Source organism: Balaenoptera physalus, assembly GCF_965194825.1.
Source record: "Balaenoptera physalus genome assembly, chromosome: 2".
Lineage (NCBI taxonomy): Eukaryota > Metazoa > Chordata > Mammalia > Artiodactyla > Balaenopteridae > Balaenoptera > Balaenoptera physalus.
Window position 1 is genome coordinate 75,741,829 of NC_138883.1, and position 12,602 is coordinate 75,754,430.

At 39.1% G+C, this 12,602-nt stretch overlaps 2 protein-coding genes across 17 annotated transcripts in view; one reads left to right on the top strand and one right to left on the bottom strand.

Moving 5' to 3' along the window:
- HNRNPC (heterogeneous nuclear ribonucleoprotein C) overlaps nt 1–3,550 on the top strand; it is a 45,444-nt gene extending 41,894 nt beyond the window's left edge. For 12 of the 16 annotated variants that reach the window (XM_082452487.1, XM_082452496.1, XM_082452486.1 and 9 more), the window contains 4 exons: nt 1,870–2,030; nt 2,564–2,677; nt 2,921–3,081; nt 3,181–3,550. In XM_082452487.1, coding sequence (XP_082308613.1) covers nt 1,870–2,030; nt 2,564–2,677; nt 2,921–3,081; nt 3,181–3,264 — 520 coding nt within the window. In that variant the 3' untranslated portion in view covers nt 3,265–3,550. The remainder of the gene's footprint in view (nt 1–1,869; nt 2,031–2,563; nt 2,678–2,920; nt 3,082–3,180) is intronic. The other 4 variants (XM_082452493.1, XM_082452500.1, XM_082452501.1 and 1 more) reach the window with 1 other exon arrangement.
- The window catches only part of RPGRIP1 (RPGR interacting protein 1), a 227,036-nt gene that overhangs the window by 147,238 nt on the left and 67,196 nt on the right, over nt 1–12,602 (bottom strand). The gene's annotated exons all lie outside the window — the stretch shown is intronic.

A 12,602-nucleotide genomic window follows, 5' to 3' on the forward strand; every position in this document is an offset into this window, starting at 1 on the left:
TTCCTTTGACTTTAAGGGTTATCACAGTAGGTATGGTTTTTCTCTTTGTGTTTTCGCCTCATGTTTTCACATTGATGCACTTTGGCATTTTATAAGGCAAGGTCTACTTAAACTTCCTTAGAGGAATCTTTGTGAGTTTTTTGAGAGCCCATTTTTGCTTAAGCAGCAGTTAAGTTCTGTGGCACTAAAAAGCATTACCAGTGGATCTTTTAAAATACATTTTTCTTTAGAGAACTAGAACGTTTGACTTCCATTTGTGTTCAGGAGGCCATTACATAGATTGAAAATAGACTGCATTTCCTCATTTTTGCTATGGCGATTTACCCCAGTCAGATGAACTAGTATGGTTCAAAAGGAAATTCCAGTGCCTTGGAGTGTAGGGAATGTGGAATGGCTAGCTCATTGGTTTGGAGACGGATGCCAGTGAGAGTGAGTAGATTGGAAGGTAGGTTAGATCTCTCAATTCAACAGGGCTGAGGCATGAGATGTTTCATACCTAAAGATGTGGATAACTCACTTTTTTACCCCCAGAAATTGTACAAAGTAGCATCACCTTACACAAAGGAAAGTAGTTTCTGAACACTGATATTTTATAGTTTATGGATCATTATACTGTGGAAAATTTTGGGCCAGAAGATGAAAAGCTTTACATAAAAATGGAAGGAAGTAGTGATAATAAAAAGTTACTGTTGGGGACTTGCCTCGGGGCCAAAAAACCAAAACATAAAACAGAAGCAATATTGTAACAAATTCAATAAAGACTTTAAAAATTGTCCACATCAAAAAAAATCTTAAAAACAAAAAAGTTACTGTTACTAGGTATCTCTTTGAATTATAAAATTTCAAAGCTTTGCGGTTAGGCAGAGCAACAGTTGGTGGGTTGTTAAGTTAATAGCTTAAAAAGTTCAGAACTAGAATTATAAGTTTTTTTCCTACAGGTATGTCTTAGCTTCATATGCTGCCACAGGCTTTTGTAAAAGTAACAGCATGGAATAAAGAGACTTTCTAGAACTGATGTCCATGTGAGAAGTTTTTTTGTTGTCTTTTGATTTTTCTCTTTACAAATGGAAGCATCAATACCAGGCCATCACTTTGGTATATCTTTAGCAATCACTGGGATACTTATCCAGTGGAAGCAGCGGTTGAACAATCAGTGATTTTTGAAAGCTAAATGTGTGCTAGGCAGTGGATTTAGGCAGTAGTGAATAGTGAACAAGATAGACAGTATTCTCTGTCCTGTTGGAGCTTTGAGTGGAGAGTATGCTAAATGTTGTTAGAATTGATAATGCTATGTACACCCAGCTAACACATGAAATACCCGTTTCTATAGGCCAAAAATGGTTAATACTGGCAATTTTATATGGTTTAATGTAATATTACAAACTAGTGATAATTACTTGTATGCTTCTGTGGGTGAAAAGATCAGGGATTTAGCGACCAATAGCTCTGTTTGCAGACTTGGTTAATTGCAGTCTTTTGTAAGTACTTTATTTGGCTTATACGGATTGCTTATTGTAGTGTATATGTGAAAAGAATAAGATCAAGGTAAAGGCCATTCATTGTAAAAAGTAATGTTCTGTTAATACTGCCATTGTACACAGAAACCTTTTATGTCCAGTGCTTAAGGCAACCAACCATATCATTGGATATGTGTGTATATATGTAGTATTTTCATGAAGAAAAGTAGCTGCAGTATTAAAAATATCAAAGAGTAAACTGGCCTTTTGAATGAAATTAACTTAGCTTAGCAAAAAGAAATAATTGTGGAACAATGGACAATGATTTATCATTTTACAAGGACACCATTGTTGGAATCTTCCTGACTTATTTTTAGTTGTGAAGGAATTCTGTTTTCTTTTTATCCAATAGGATGTACAGTTACCCAGCACGTGTTCCTCCTCCTCCTCCTATTGCTCGGGCTGTAGTGCCCTCAAAACGCCAGCGTGTATCAGGAAACACCTCACGAAGGGGCAAAAGTGGCTTCAATTCTAAGAGTGGACAGCGGGGATCTTCTTCTAAGTCTGGAAAGTGTATGTATTATTATTGCAGCTTTGTGATTCTGATATTTCTTGTATGTTGAAATATGGAAATTAGTGCAGTTAATAATGTTCAGGTTTTGTACAAATAACTTTGCATAATCAAAATAATAGAAGATGAGAAAATAGTGATTAAGGGGCCAACTCTAGGCAGTCTTCTATCCTTAAGACCTTGGTAATTTGAAAAAAGTCATTAGATTTTAGGGAGTTGAGGGGCACCCATTCATCGTGTAAAATATGTTGGTAAAACAGTACAGAAAGTGCTTTTAAAATAGAATTGAGGTCTTTAGCAGACCTACAGAAGTAAGAATGCTGTTGCTAAGGGAATAGGCACATTAGATTCAGTTTTCAGCTACCAACTAAAAGATCGGTGGCCCTCCATAACTAGGACAGTCTGGTACAGGCTCCATTTCTCTCCAAGGATCTCATGTTGACTACTGTTGTATAGTCTAGTGGGGGAGTGTGTTTGGTTAACTGGTAGCTTCTGGTACATTTGATTCTAATCTAGGGTTTTGTTTGTATTAAAGTGAAAGGAGATGACCTTCAGACCATTAAGAAGGAGTTGACCCAGATAAAACAAAAAGTGGATTCCCTACTGGAAAGCCTGGAAAAAATCGAAAAGGAACAGAGCAAACAAGGAGGTAAATGGTCCTTTTTGCTTGTTGGGTGTAAAGTAGAGGTAGCTATCTAAGATAGTTGAAAGTATATGTTGGAATAGTGGGATATAAAGCAGTTTAATGTGAAACTTGTGGAATTTGAATTGGGAAGGGCATTTATGTGGGAGGATTTAGACTTGTGCTGCAGTTCTATGATCATCAGTGGGGATTGTCTACATCCTGTGGACATTACTTGCCCCTAGACAGACTTGTCCTTCTCATCCCCAGTAGAGATGAAGAATGATAAGTCAGAAGAGGAGCAGAGCAGCAGCTCCCTGAAGAAAGATGAGACTAATGTGAAGATGGAGTCTGAGGGGGGTGCAGATGACTCTGCTGAGGAGGGGGACCTACTGGATGATGATGATAATGAAGATCGGGGGGATGACCAGGTGAAAACCACGGGAAAGGAAAGAAAGAGGTGGTGGAGGGGGGATCAGGGACACATGGAGTGCCTCTAACTCCATCCTATTTGTGTCTGTTTCTCACAGCTGGAGTTGATCAAGGATGATGAAAAAGAGGCTGAGGAAGGAGAGGATGACAGAGACAGCGCCAATGGCGAGGATGACTCTTAAGCACATAGTGGGGTTTAGAAATCTTGTCCCATTATTTCTTTACCTAGGCGCTTGTCTAAGATCAAAATTTTCACCAGATCCTCTCCCCTAGTATCTTCAGCACATGCTCACTGTTGTCCCCATCCTTGTCCTTCCCATGTTCATTAATTCATACTGCCCTGCGCCTAGTCCCATTTTCACTTCCTTTGATGCTCCTAGTAGTTATGTTAAGTCTTACCCTGTAATTTTTGCTTTTAATTTTGATACCTCTTTATGACTTAACAATAAAAAGGATGTATGGTTTTTATCAACTGTCTCCAAAATAATCTCTTGTTATGCAGGGAGTACAGTTCTTTCCATTCATACATGAGTTCAGTAGTTGCTTCCCTAACTACAAAGGCAGTCTCATTAGTTGAGTAGCACCTGAGAGCAGCTTTGAATTAGAGGTATGCGTGTTATACCCCACATAAGAGTGCTGTGTGGGGCTGTTCAACACAAATGTAACAATGTATTTTTGTGAATGAGAGTTGGCATGTCAAATGGATCCTCTAGAAAAATAATTAGTGTAATAGTCTTAAGATTTGTTTTCTAAAGTTGATACTGTGGGTTATTTTTGTGAATAGCCTGATGTTTGGGACCTTTTTTTCTCAAAATAAACAAGTCCTTATTAAACCAGGAATTTGGAGAAAAAATAAACACCCTGGTTTTTTATTTTTGTATTTTATAATTGTTTACTTCAAATTCTTTGTTTCACAGCGGCCTCCACAAAACCCCTAGAATATATTAGATATATTTTTCTTTGAGTCATAATTATTATGCATACCAACATACACTACTCAAATTACGTTTCATTGGGGTGGGTGTTGAATTAAGGAGACAAGTAACTTTGATGTGAAGTGGAGATTCTTTTGCGAAAATGGCTTTTAGATCCTAATGAAAAAGTTCGGGAACTGCTTTAAGCCTTTTCTTCAATGCTTTGTGGTCCATCCGTTGGCACCTTTTTTGAGATTTTTTTTGTCGTGTGCTGAACTGTTTCAACCTTAAATAGAAAGAGGCTCAAACATGTCAAGATTTTAGGAAAAATGAAACAACTGGAGAATAAAACCTGTATTTTCTTCCATTTTGTTCTTTTAATTGCTGTTTATAGCCCCAGTTACCAAACGGATACTGAGTCTGTGCCTCGGTGTTACTGAAAATAGGAGAGCTTTTTATTTCCTGGTCTTTTGTAGCCTGTGCCTTCCTAGGTAACTGAGGACACAGAGTTACACATTTATTTCACTTTCAATTAATTCTATCCATATAAACTAATTTTAGGCATGGTACTAGTTAGCACCCAAACTTCTAAGGCTGGACTTATTAAACAGCTTTCAGTTTTGTGATGCTTGCCTTGTCCTGAAAGGTCCGGTTTATTTGTTTTATACTTCAGTTTTTCCTGCAGAGCAGGACAAAAACAGTTAGTTTTGGGCTGTTACCACTCACACAAACCTTGGATTCCCCAGAAAGTTGCTGCTGTTTCAAAGGCGTTTATATACAACCTAGTGTGGGCAGAAGTCATATCCTATTTATAAAGATTTCATAAATCATTTTATATAATAGGTGACAAAGTAGAATAGAAGGGAAAGGCTGATCTGTGGACTGCCCTTGGATCTCAGATACACAGTATATACATAGCTTTTGTGTGATAATTTGGTCAAAAATACTTTTAACCACCTTGTTTTCTGATCTTATATGTTCTCATATGTTATACAAACTCACTTTTAGCACATAACTGATGACAAGAAAATAAACTAGATGCTTAGAAGAAGAGTCAAAGTTCTAAGACTAAGATGCTAATAAAACCTGTTTGAGATTATGTTAGCCATCAGTATTTAGAAGTACTGGACCGATTAGCCCAGGCATACAAGCATCTATTTTTAATTGCATATGAAACCAAGTATTGAAAAAATTGTGGAAAACTCAAAGTAAAATACGGTGATGCGTTTGTTTGGATATAAAATTTAGAATAATGGGTTTTCTCAGTATGCCATGAAATCTAAGAAAATAGCCTGGAAGATTTTAAGAATGCAGTTTCCAACAAAGGTTGGAATGCAAGAGAGAAGGTTGGATGATTGAAAAGGAATCCCTTTGAAACATTTCTAATGGTACATAATTTTTAATTGGTAAACTGTTCTTTGGAACTCACTGGCTTAGGGTGCTTTGTAATTTGCTGTTATCTAACCAGTGGAAGGAGCAAACTTGATGTCAAGTTGGGGTGGATGACAAATTTGGAATGCTTGAAAGGGGGTTCCCATTAGATTTCAGTTCAGATGTTACTCCAGCATCTGAAACCTGCAAGGATTATAAATAGACTAGTACCAGTCAATGCATGTTTTAAAGCCCCTGTTTTATAGAGGGAACTGGATGTGAAAGAAAAGGGAAATAATGCAAACAGGAACAATAAGATTATGGTAAATTGGAAGGGAATAAACTGAAGTCAGATGAGGATTGAGAATGTAATGGAAAGAGTAGAAGAAAAATAACCATCATTTGAGTCATACAGTAGACATAAAATGTCCATAAAGGAATCTTCTGGACACCTTAGCAGTATGTTCAAAAGAGTAAGTAGGGATAGCAAAGCCCCAGGGGTATGATACAGGAAGTAAAGAAACAGGTGACAATCTATACTTCACAAGTACTAGTGTTTTTTAGTTAACCCAGATGAAATGATGGGATGTGTTATGGAAATAGTTGGGGAATAGGAAATAGCTGTATATTTAAAGAGATCAGTTTAAAAATGGACTTTGTTCTGAGAACACATGGCTGGCCTGTGACCGCATTGACTGACCATTTATGGGCTAGTTTTACTTTCAGGAGAGAACCAGGAAGCATCATTATTGACTGTGGTGGCCTGGGAGAATGAAGGACTTAGCCAGATAAAGTTCAGTGACAGTTGACCTTTTTATTTAATTTGAGGAAAATATGAGGAAAATGCAGCTGCACCAATGTCAAGTGGGGTTTGAATTTTGGGACCCTAGTTCAGATCAGCTTGACCAAGAAAATGCCTTTCAGTTGAATTTAGAGGGATCAAAGAAAAAGCAATACCCTGATTACTTGCAGAAACCACTTAACAATAGTAAACAGATGTGACATAGAAATGAGTGATGAGTAAATGTTATATATAATATGCAGAGTGGGGCTACTAAGTAACTTAAAGTACCTCACTTGCTTTACCAATGCTCTACCTCACAGAGAACAGGCATTTATACCATGGTGTTTATTTGACTAATAAGGGACGCTATGTTGGAGGACTTTCCGTGTTTAGAAAGACCTTAGGGATAAAGTAAAAACTTGGCAGTTAAGCTGTGTAGAGAAAAGGCTGGGTATAGATGTCTACCTGACTGGGCTGACAGAACTCCAAATATTCAGAGAAGAGACTAAATTAGGGGTTTTGGAAGTTCCAAGTTATTCTGATTTTTCTAATCAAATTAATCTTTAGAATTAAAGTAAATCAAGGAGAAAGCCTCAAAACAGTAGGTGTTTTCATTAGTAACTTTCAGGTTTATCAAAAAAATTTTAGAACCCCAGTTAAGAAAAGCAGGACCTGTTTAGACGGTGTTGAAGAATTAAAGCCCTGTTGTGAGCTACAGTGGGACTCTGCCCCCACCACTTAAATTAGAACTATAAAACACAGTAGGAAGAGAGAAGGGATAATGTAATGCCAAAAAAGAGCGGTTAATAGGAAGGAGTTGTAGCCCAAGGTGTGTGGGGAATAAGAAACTGCAGCATGGTCCACTAGAACTTTATGTGATGATGGAAATGTTTCGTCATGCATTGACCAGTATGGTAGCCCAGTGGCTGAGGCCTTGAAATGTGGCTAGTGTGGGGAATTCCCTGACGGTCCAGTGATTAAGATTCCAGGCTTTCGCTGCTGGGGTCCCGGGTTCAACACCTGGTCGGGGAACTAAGATCCTGCAAGCCAAACAGCCAAAAAAAAAAAAAATGAGGAATCAGATTTTAATTTTCTTTACTTTTAAATAGTCACATGTAGTATGTGGCTACCTTCTTGGGTAGTGTAGTATTAGAGAATACTGAGCAGTTTCTAAACAAGTACAGATACAGATTACTAACAAACTTACGTGAACAAATGTGACTGTTTCCAAGATGTTTCATATCCTGAATTCATTATTTCCAGGCCCTAGGCACTAGCACTGAAGACTTCCCTAGAACATTGAACATTACCTGGAACATCCCTAGACCCTAAATTGAAGATTTCCCTAGCATGAGAACATCTACAACTGCAGGCCTAATCCATGTTGCTCACGCCTTGATTTAGCGAGGCCTCTTGTAGAATAAAATATATTTTTAAGTGGTAACCTGACTTGTCGGCTGGGTGGCCCAAGGCTCAGGCAGATATTACCATTTATAGAGAGTTTTACATGCATCCAGCATGACGCTAGGCAAGCCTTTAACATATACAATCTTACTTCATTCTCACACCATTCTATTACATATGTATGGAAGTGGTAATTGCTGTTTCAAAGGGTTTCAGAGAGATTAAATATCTTTAAAGCCCCATAGTTATTAAATGATGGCAACATTTCAATCTGTGATCTGACTTAACACCCATGGATTTCGGATCTTAGGAGAGGGAAATGGTGTATCTGAACCCACATCCCGAATCCTCGAAAATGACAAAACTATTTCCAAATTACAGTAACCTGCTGTCAGCACCTACTCTCTTAAACTTAAGAGGAAAAATACCTTCATTTTTCTTTCCATTCTGTCCACTGAGTACTAGAGTGGTTCATAGACCTAATCACTCGAAAAGCACATTGTTGAAAAATGCCTGGCTAAGAGCTGAAATGCTGCTGTTTTATGATACATGGTTGGGCTTTAGAAATGTAGGAAGAATACAGAAAATACATTCTCTCCCACCCATTTTCCTTCGCTCTTCCTGGGGCACCCAGAACCCCTATTTTAGACCATTTCTTGCACTTCAAACAACATAAGCTTTCCAAATACCTTGTAAAAATTATTCTTTGTCAGGATAGTACAACGACTACACATCCCTTGAGGCTGCATGACTCATATAAGAAGCGCCTGGCAGTGCCATTGCAAGATGAGTCCCTCCCAAAAAAGGACTTCATCTGGAAGGGGTTCAATGACACAGATTGACTCGCCTTTGCAGACCCACACAAGCCACAATAATGAGTTGCTGGCGTGGCTATGAGACACATTGCGGGTTGGAGGAAGGTGAGCCTGCTGATTTCCAGCTTGGTCCTTGGTTAACAGCTTTACTAGTTCCCATCCAAACTTAGAAGTGGACCTTGATGTCTGATGTTTTTTTTGTTGTTTGTTTTTTTGCCTGTTTTGTCTCTGCCTTCAAGGATACTTGCTCCAGAGTTATGAATGTAATACTTCAAACACTGTCTTGGTCTTGCTGGGAGAAATTACGCTAGCCAGAGAGCTTGTAGTGGACCAGGTGGTCTGCTAAATAGCTGTCTAGAAACAGCTTCCAGCCCAACCTCACCCACAAAATTCCTCTCCCCGCTTGGAACCTGTGTGTGATTACTTTTTGTTAGTTTCCTCATCCAGCCAAGTCTGTCCTTTCCCCAGAATTTTATATGCACTCTTCACAAAAGCTGTTGGGTAGCAGCAGCTAGGTCATTCCCAGGTCCCAGAAGTTGCTGGCGTTTAATTGCCAGGAAGTTGTCTGCATAACTGCTGGAAATGCTGTGATGGTCTGCACTGTCCTTTCCAGGTCCCCCATCTTGGACTGACCCGCAGTGTTTTTCCAGCTAGAGGTATTCCAACTCTCTCTGCCCTGGGCAGAGGAACAGCCTTTGGCAGCATCTACTCCCCCAGGGGAAGTCTGGCAGCATCCTCACTTTGTTTTCTCATGACACTTTCGGAGACAGCCTCAGTGTTTGCTGTCAGTGTTTTCATTCCCTCTTAACTGGGCAGACGATCCTGACCCATTCTGGTGGGGCCCTGCTGTCTCCCCCTCAGCCTGGGGTCAGGCACGCGGCAGGCACTCCTCTGAAGCTGTACTGTCCTGTCCTCCTAAGCATCCACCTGAGTGTAAGTATCTACATCTTTCCTTCAAGATATTAACACCCTCAGCAGAGTCCCTCACTTTCTCAAGGATTCTGCATTCTTCCTGCAAATGACTCAAAGGTTCGTGTTCCCAAAATCTCTACAGACCTTGAGAAATTTTGTCTTAGCTTTGGTGTATCTGGAGTCCTGTTTCAACTTTTTTCCACCAAGATGGCAGCCTCCTGCCTGCCCTCTGTACACTTGTTTTTCATTTTGCCTCCCTTGCATTGCCCTTTGGGTGTTTTTTCTTCATTGGTGGTTCCCTAGCCATGTTCTCCCCTTGCTCCCTTTTTGGGCAACTTTATGGCAATCTTCAGTTCTTTCCTTAAGCAATATTGGTACTTAGCAGCTTCAGAATATCCCAGGCACAGTTCAGTTGCAACATGGCCACACACCTTTTTTCCTAAGAAATGTGCTAGTGAAACAATAACAACCGAAGTTAACAATATGTATGCTTTTGCATCTAGCTATGTAAACACATATTTGTTCAGAAATAAAGATGACACACCATATTTTAATAGCTACTTTTAAAGCTCACGTGCCTCCTAAATATCTGTTCAACTGTTTTATTTCTGTCCATCTTGACTGCCACTATCCCAGTCCATGCTACCATCACCTTTCTCCTGGCTTAGTACCCTCCTGTATACCCACATCCACTGTGATCCTTTTCCCATCACTTCACACACCAACCATAGTAATCTTTTCAAAACACACATGTAATGATGCCACTTCTCAGCTTAAAACCCCCCTGGCTTTACTTGTCCTTAGGATTATGACAAAACTTCTTAACACAGTGTACCTGGACAAAAATGGTCTTCCCTTGCCCATCTGTCCAGCCTCTCTACCATTTGCTCCTGCACTTTGCCTTTTGCAACCATATGGGACTTTTCTTTGTCCCTCTTACTCCCCATGCTCTCCCCCTCCACCTTTGCCCATTTGTCCCTAGCTAACTTCTATTCATCCTTAGAGTTTAGCTCAAGTGTCACTCCCAAACTTTCCTAAGTAGACCAATAGGCTCTCATAGAACCAGGAATCTCTTCTTTGTAGCACTGATAACAGACACACTCATCAATTTGTATTGATTATTTGATTAATAAGTTTTTCTTTTAGAATGGAACTCAATGAGAGCAGGAACCACATCTATTACTATTCACCAGTATATCCCAAGTGCTTAACATAGTATCTGAAACACAAATATATGTTGGATGAATGAATGAATGAAGAAGGGAAAGAAAGGAGGTGGGGAGGGTTAGCCCTGAGTGAGGCAGTCTTGGAAACAGGCAGCAGGAATGCCGAGCAAGGCTGAAGAACTGACTTCACTACACACCTGGAAGAATGTTGTAATGCCTGTGCCTGTCTCAAGGAGGTGCTTTCCTAACAGGTGAATTTCGGTGCCTTTGCTTCCACTGTAATGTTTCACAATCCTCTCCCAATGTCAGCCTCCAACAAATCCCTCAATAATCTGTGTCTGATGCCAAGGATGAGAGAGAAAGGGCATTATCCAGAAAGATGGATGTACCTATTGCAATTAACCTTTCAATACCTTTATGTCTGATTTCCCTTACATAGCCCACTCTCCCATTAGTAAGCAGCTCTCCTACTCCTCAACACCGGCATTCGTTAGTTTTTAAAATTATACATATATACTATAAAATGCATACATTTTAAGCATACAGTTTGGTGAAGATGTGCAAAGTGAACATGCCTGTTTAAGCACCACCCTGATCAGGATATGGAACATTACCAGTACCCCAGGAACCTCCTTCATGCCCCCTCCAATCATTACAGCACTAGGTAACCACTATTCTGACTTCTGTCACCATAGATAGATTTTGTCTGTCTTTGAACTATGTGTAGATGTAGTAGTATTGTATCGTGGAACTTTGGGCTCCCCTGAGAAAACACTTGGGTGCAGTAGTTTATTGGGGGGGATGATCCCAGGAGACAGGAGTGATGAAGTGGGGAGAGTGAGACAGTTAAGAAGGAAACGCCAATATAAAGGTGTGTTATTGAGATTGGACACATAATGCTTCCCAGAATTATCTGAAGGTTGGGAGAATGGGAGGCTGGAATACTTATCCACGGGCTCCTCTTCCCCATTCGCTGAGGGATGCCACAAGAAGGTTAACTTCTATACAGTTCTGGGCTGTAATTGATCTTAGGCTCCAGCAGCAATGAAGGACATATGAATTATTTTCAGTTTGGGATAATGTCTTTGGAGAACACATATGTACACATTTGTACACATTTCTGTTGGGTATATAATTGGGTGGAATTGTTGGATCATATGCTATGTGTATATTTAGCTTTAACAGATATTGCAAAACACTTTTCCAAAGTGATTGTACTAATATATATTCTTACTAGCTGTAAATGAAATTTTCAGTTGCTCCACATCCTTGCCAGCACTTGATATTGTTAGTCCTTTTAATTTTAGGTTTTTTTGATGAGTATGTAGTGGTATCTCACTTTGTGTTTGTTTGCTTTTTGGTAAATTTTTTATTGAAGTATAATTTACATATAGAAAAGTGCACAAATCGTGTATAGCTGTTACTTTTCACACACTGAACACACACACAATAGCTAGAAATCAAGAATTGGAAAATCACCAGCTCTAGAGCCCCATGCATGCATACCCTCTTCCCAGCACTATACCACCATCCCAGGAACGTGTTATCCTGACACCATAGATTCTTTTTGCCTGATTTTGAACTGCAAATAAATGGTGTAATATATAATATTATGTAGTTTTTTGTGTCTGGCTTTTTGATCCAACATTATGTTTGTGCAATTCATCTATATTGTTGCATGTTGTAGTTCATACCTGTTGTATAGCATTACATTGTAAAAATATATTGCAGTTTATTCGTTCTGTGAATAGGTATTTGGACTGTTTTTGATTTTAGCTGTTATGAATAAAGCTGCTACATTCTAGAGCATGTCTTTTTGAACATATGTATCTATTCCGGTTATGAAACTAAGAATGAAATCACGGGGATAAAGAGTATTCCCCACACCCTTGCCTACCTAGATTCTCTCTAATTTTAAAGGTGCCTAGTGGAATCACATTAAATTTTTTTTCTTTTAAAAAAAAAAAGTTTTTAATGTTGGAATCATGTTAGATTTACAGAAAAGATGCAAAGACAGTACAGAGAACTCCTTGTATATCCCTCATCCAGTTTCCCTTAATATTAACATCTTAACACTACCATGGCACATTTGTCAAAACTCAGAAACCAACACTGGTACAATACTATTAAACTCCAGACCTTATTCAGACTTCA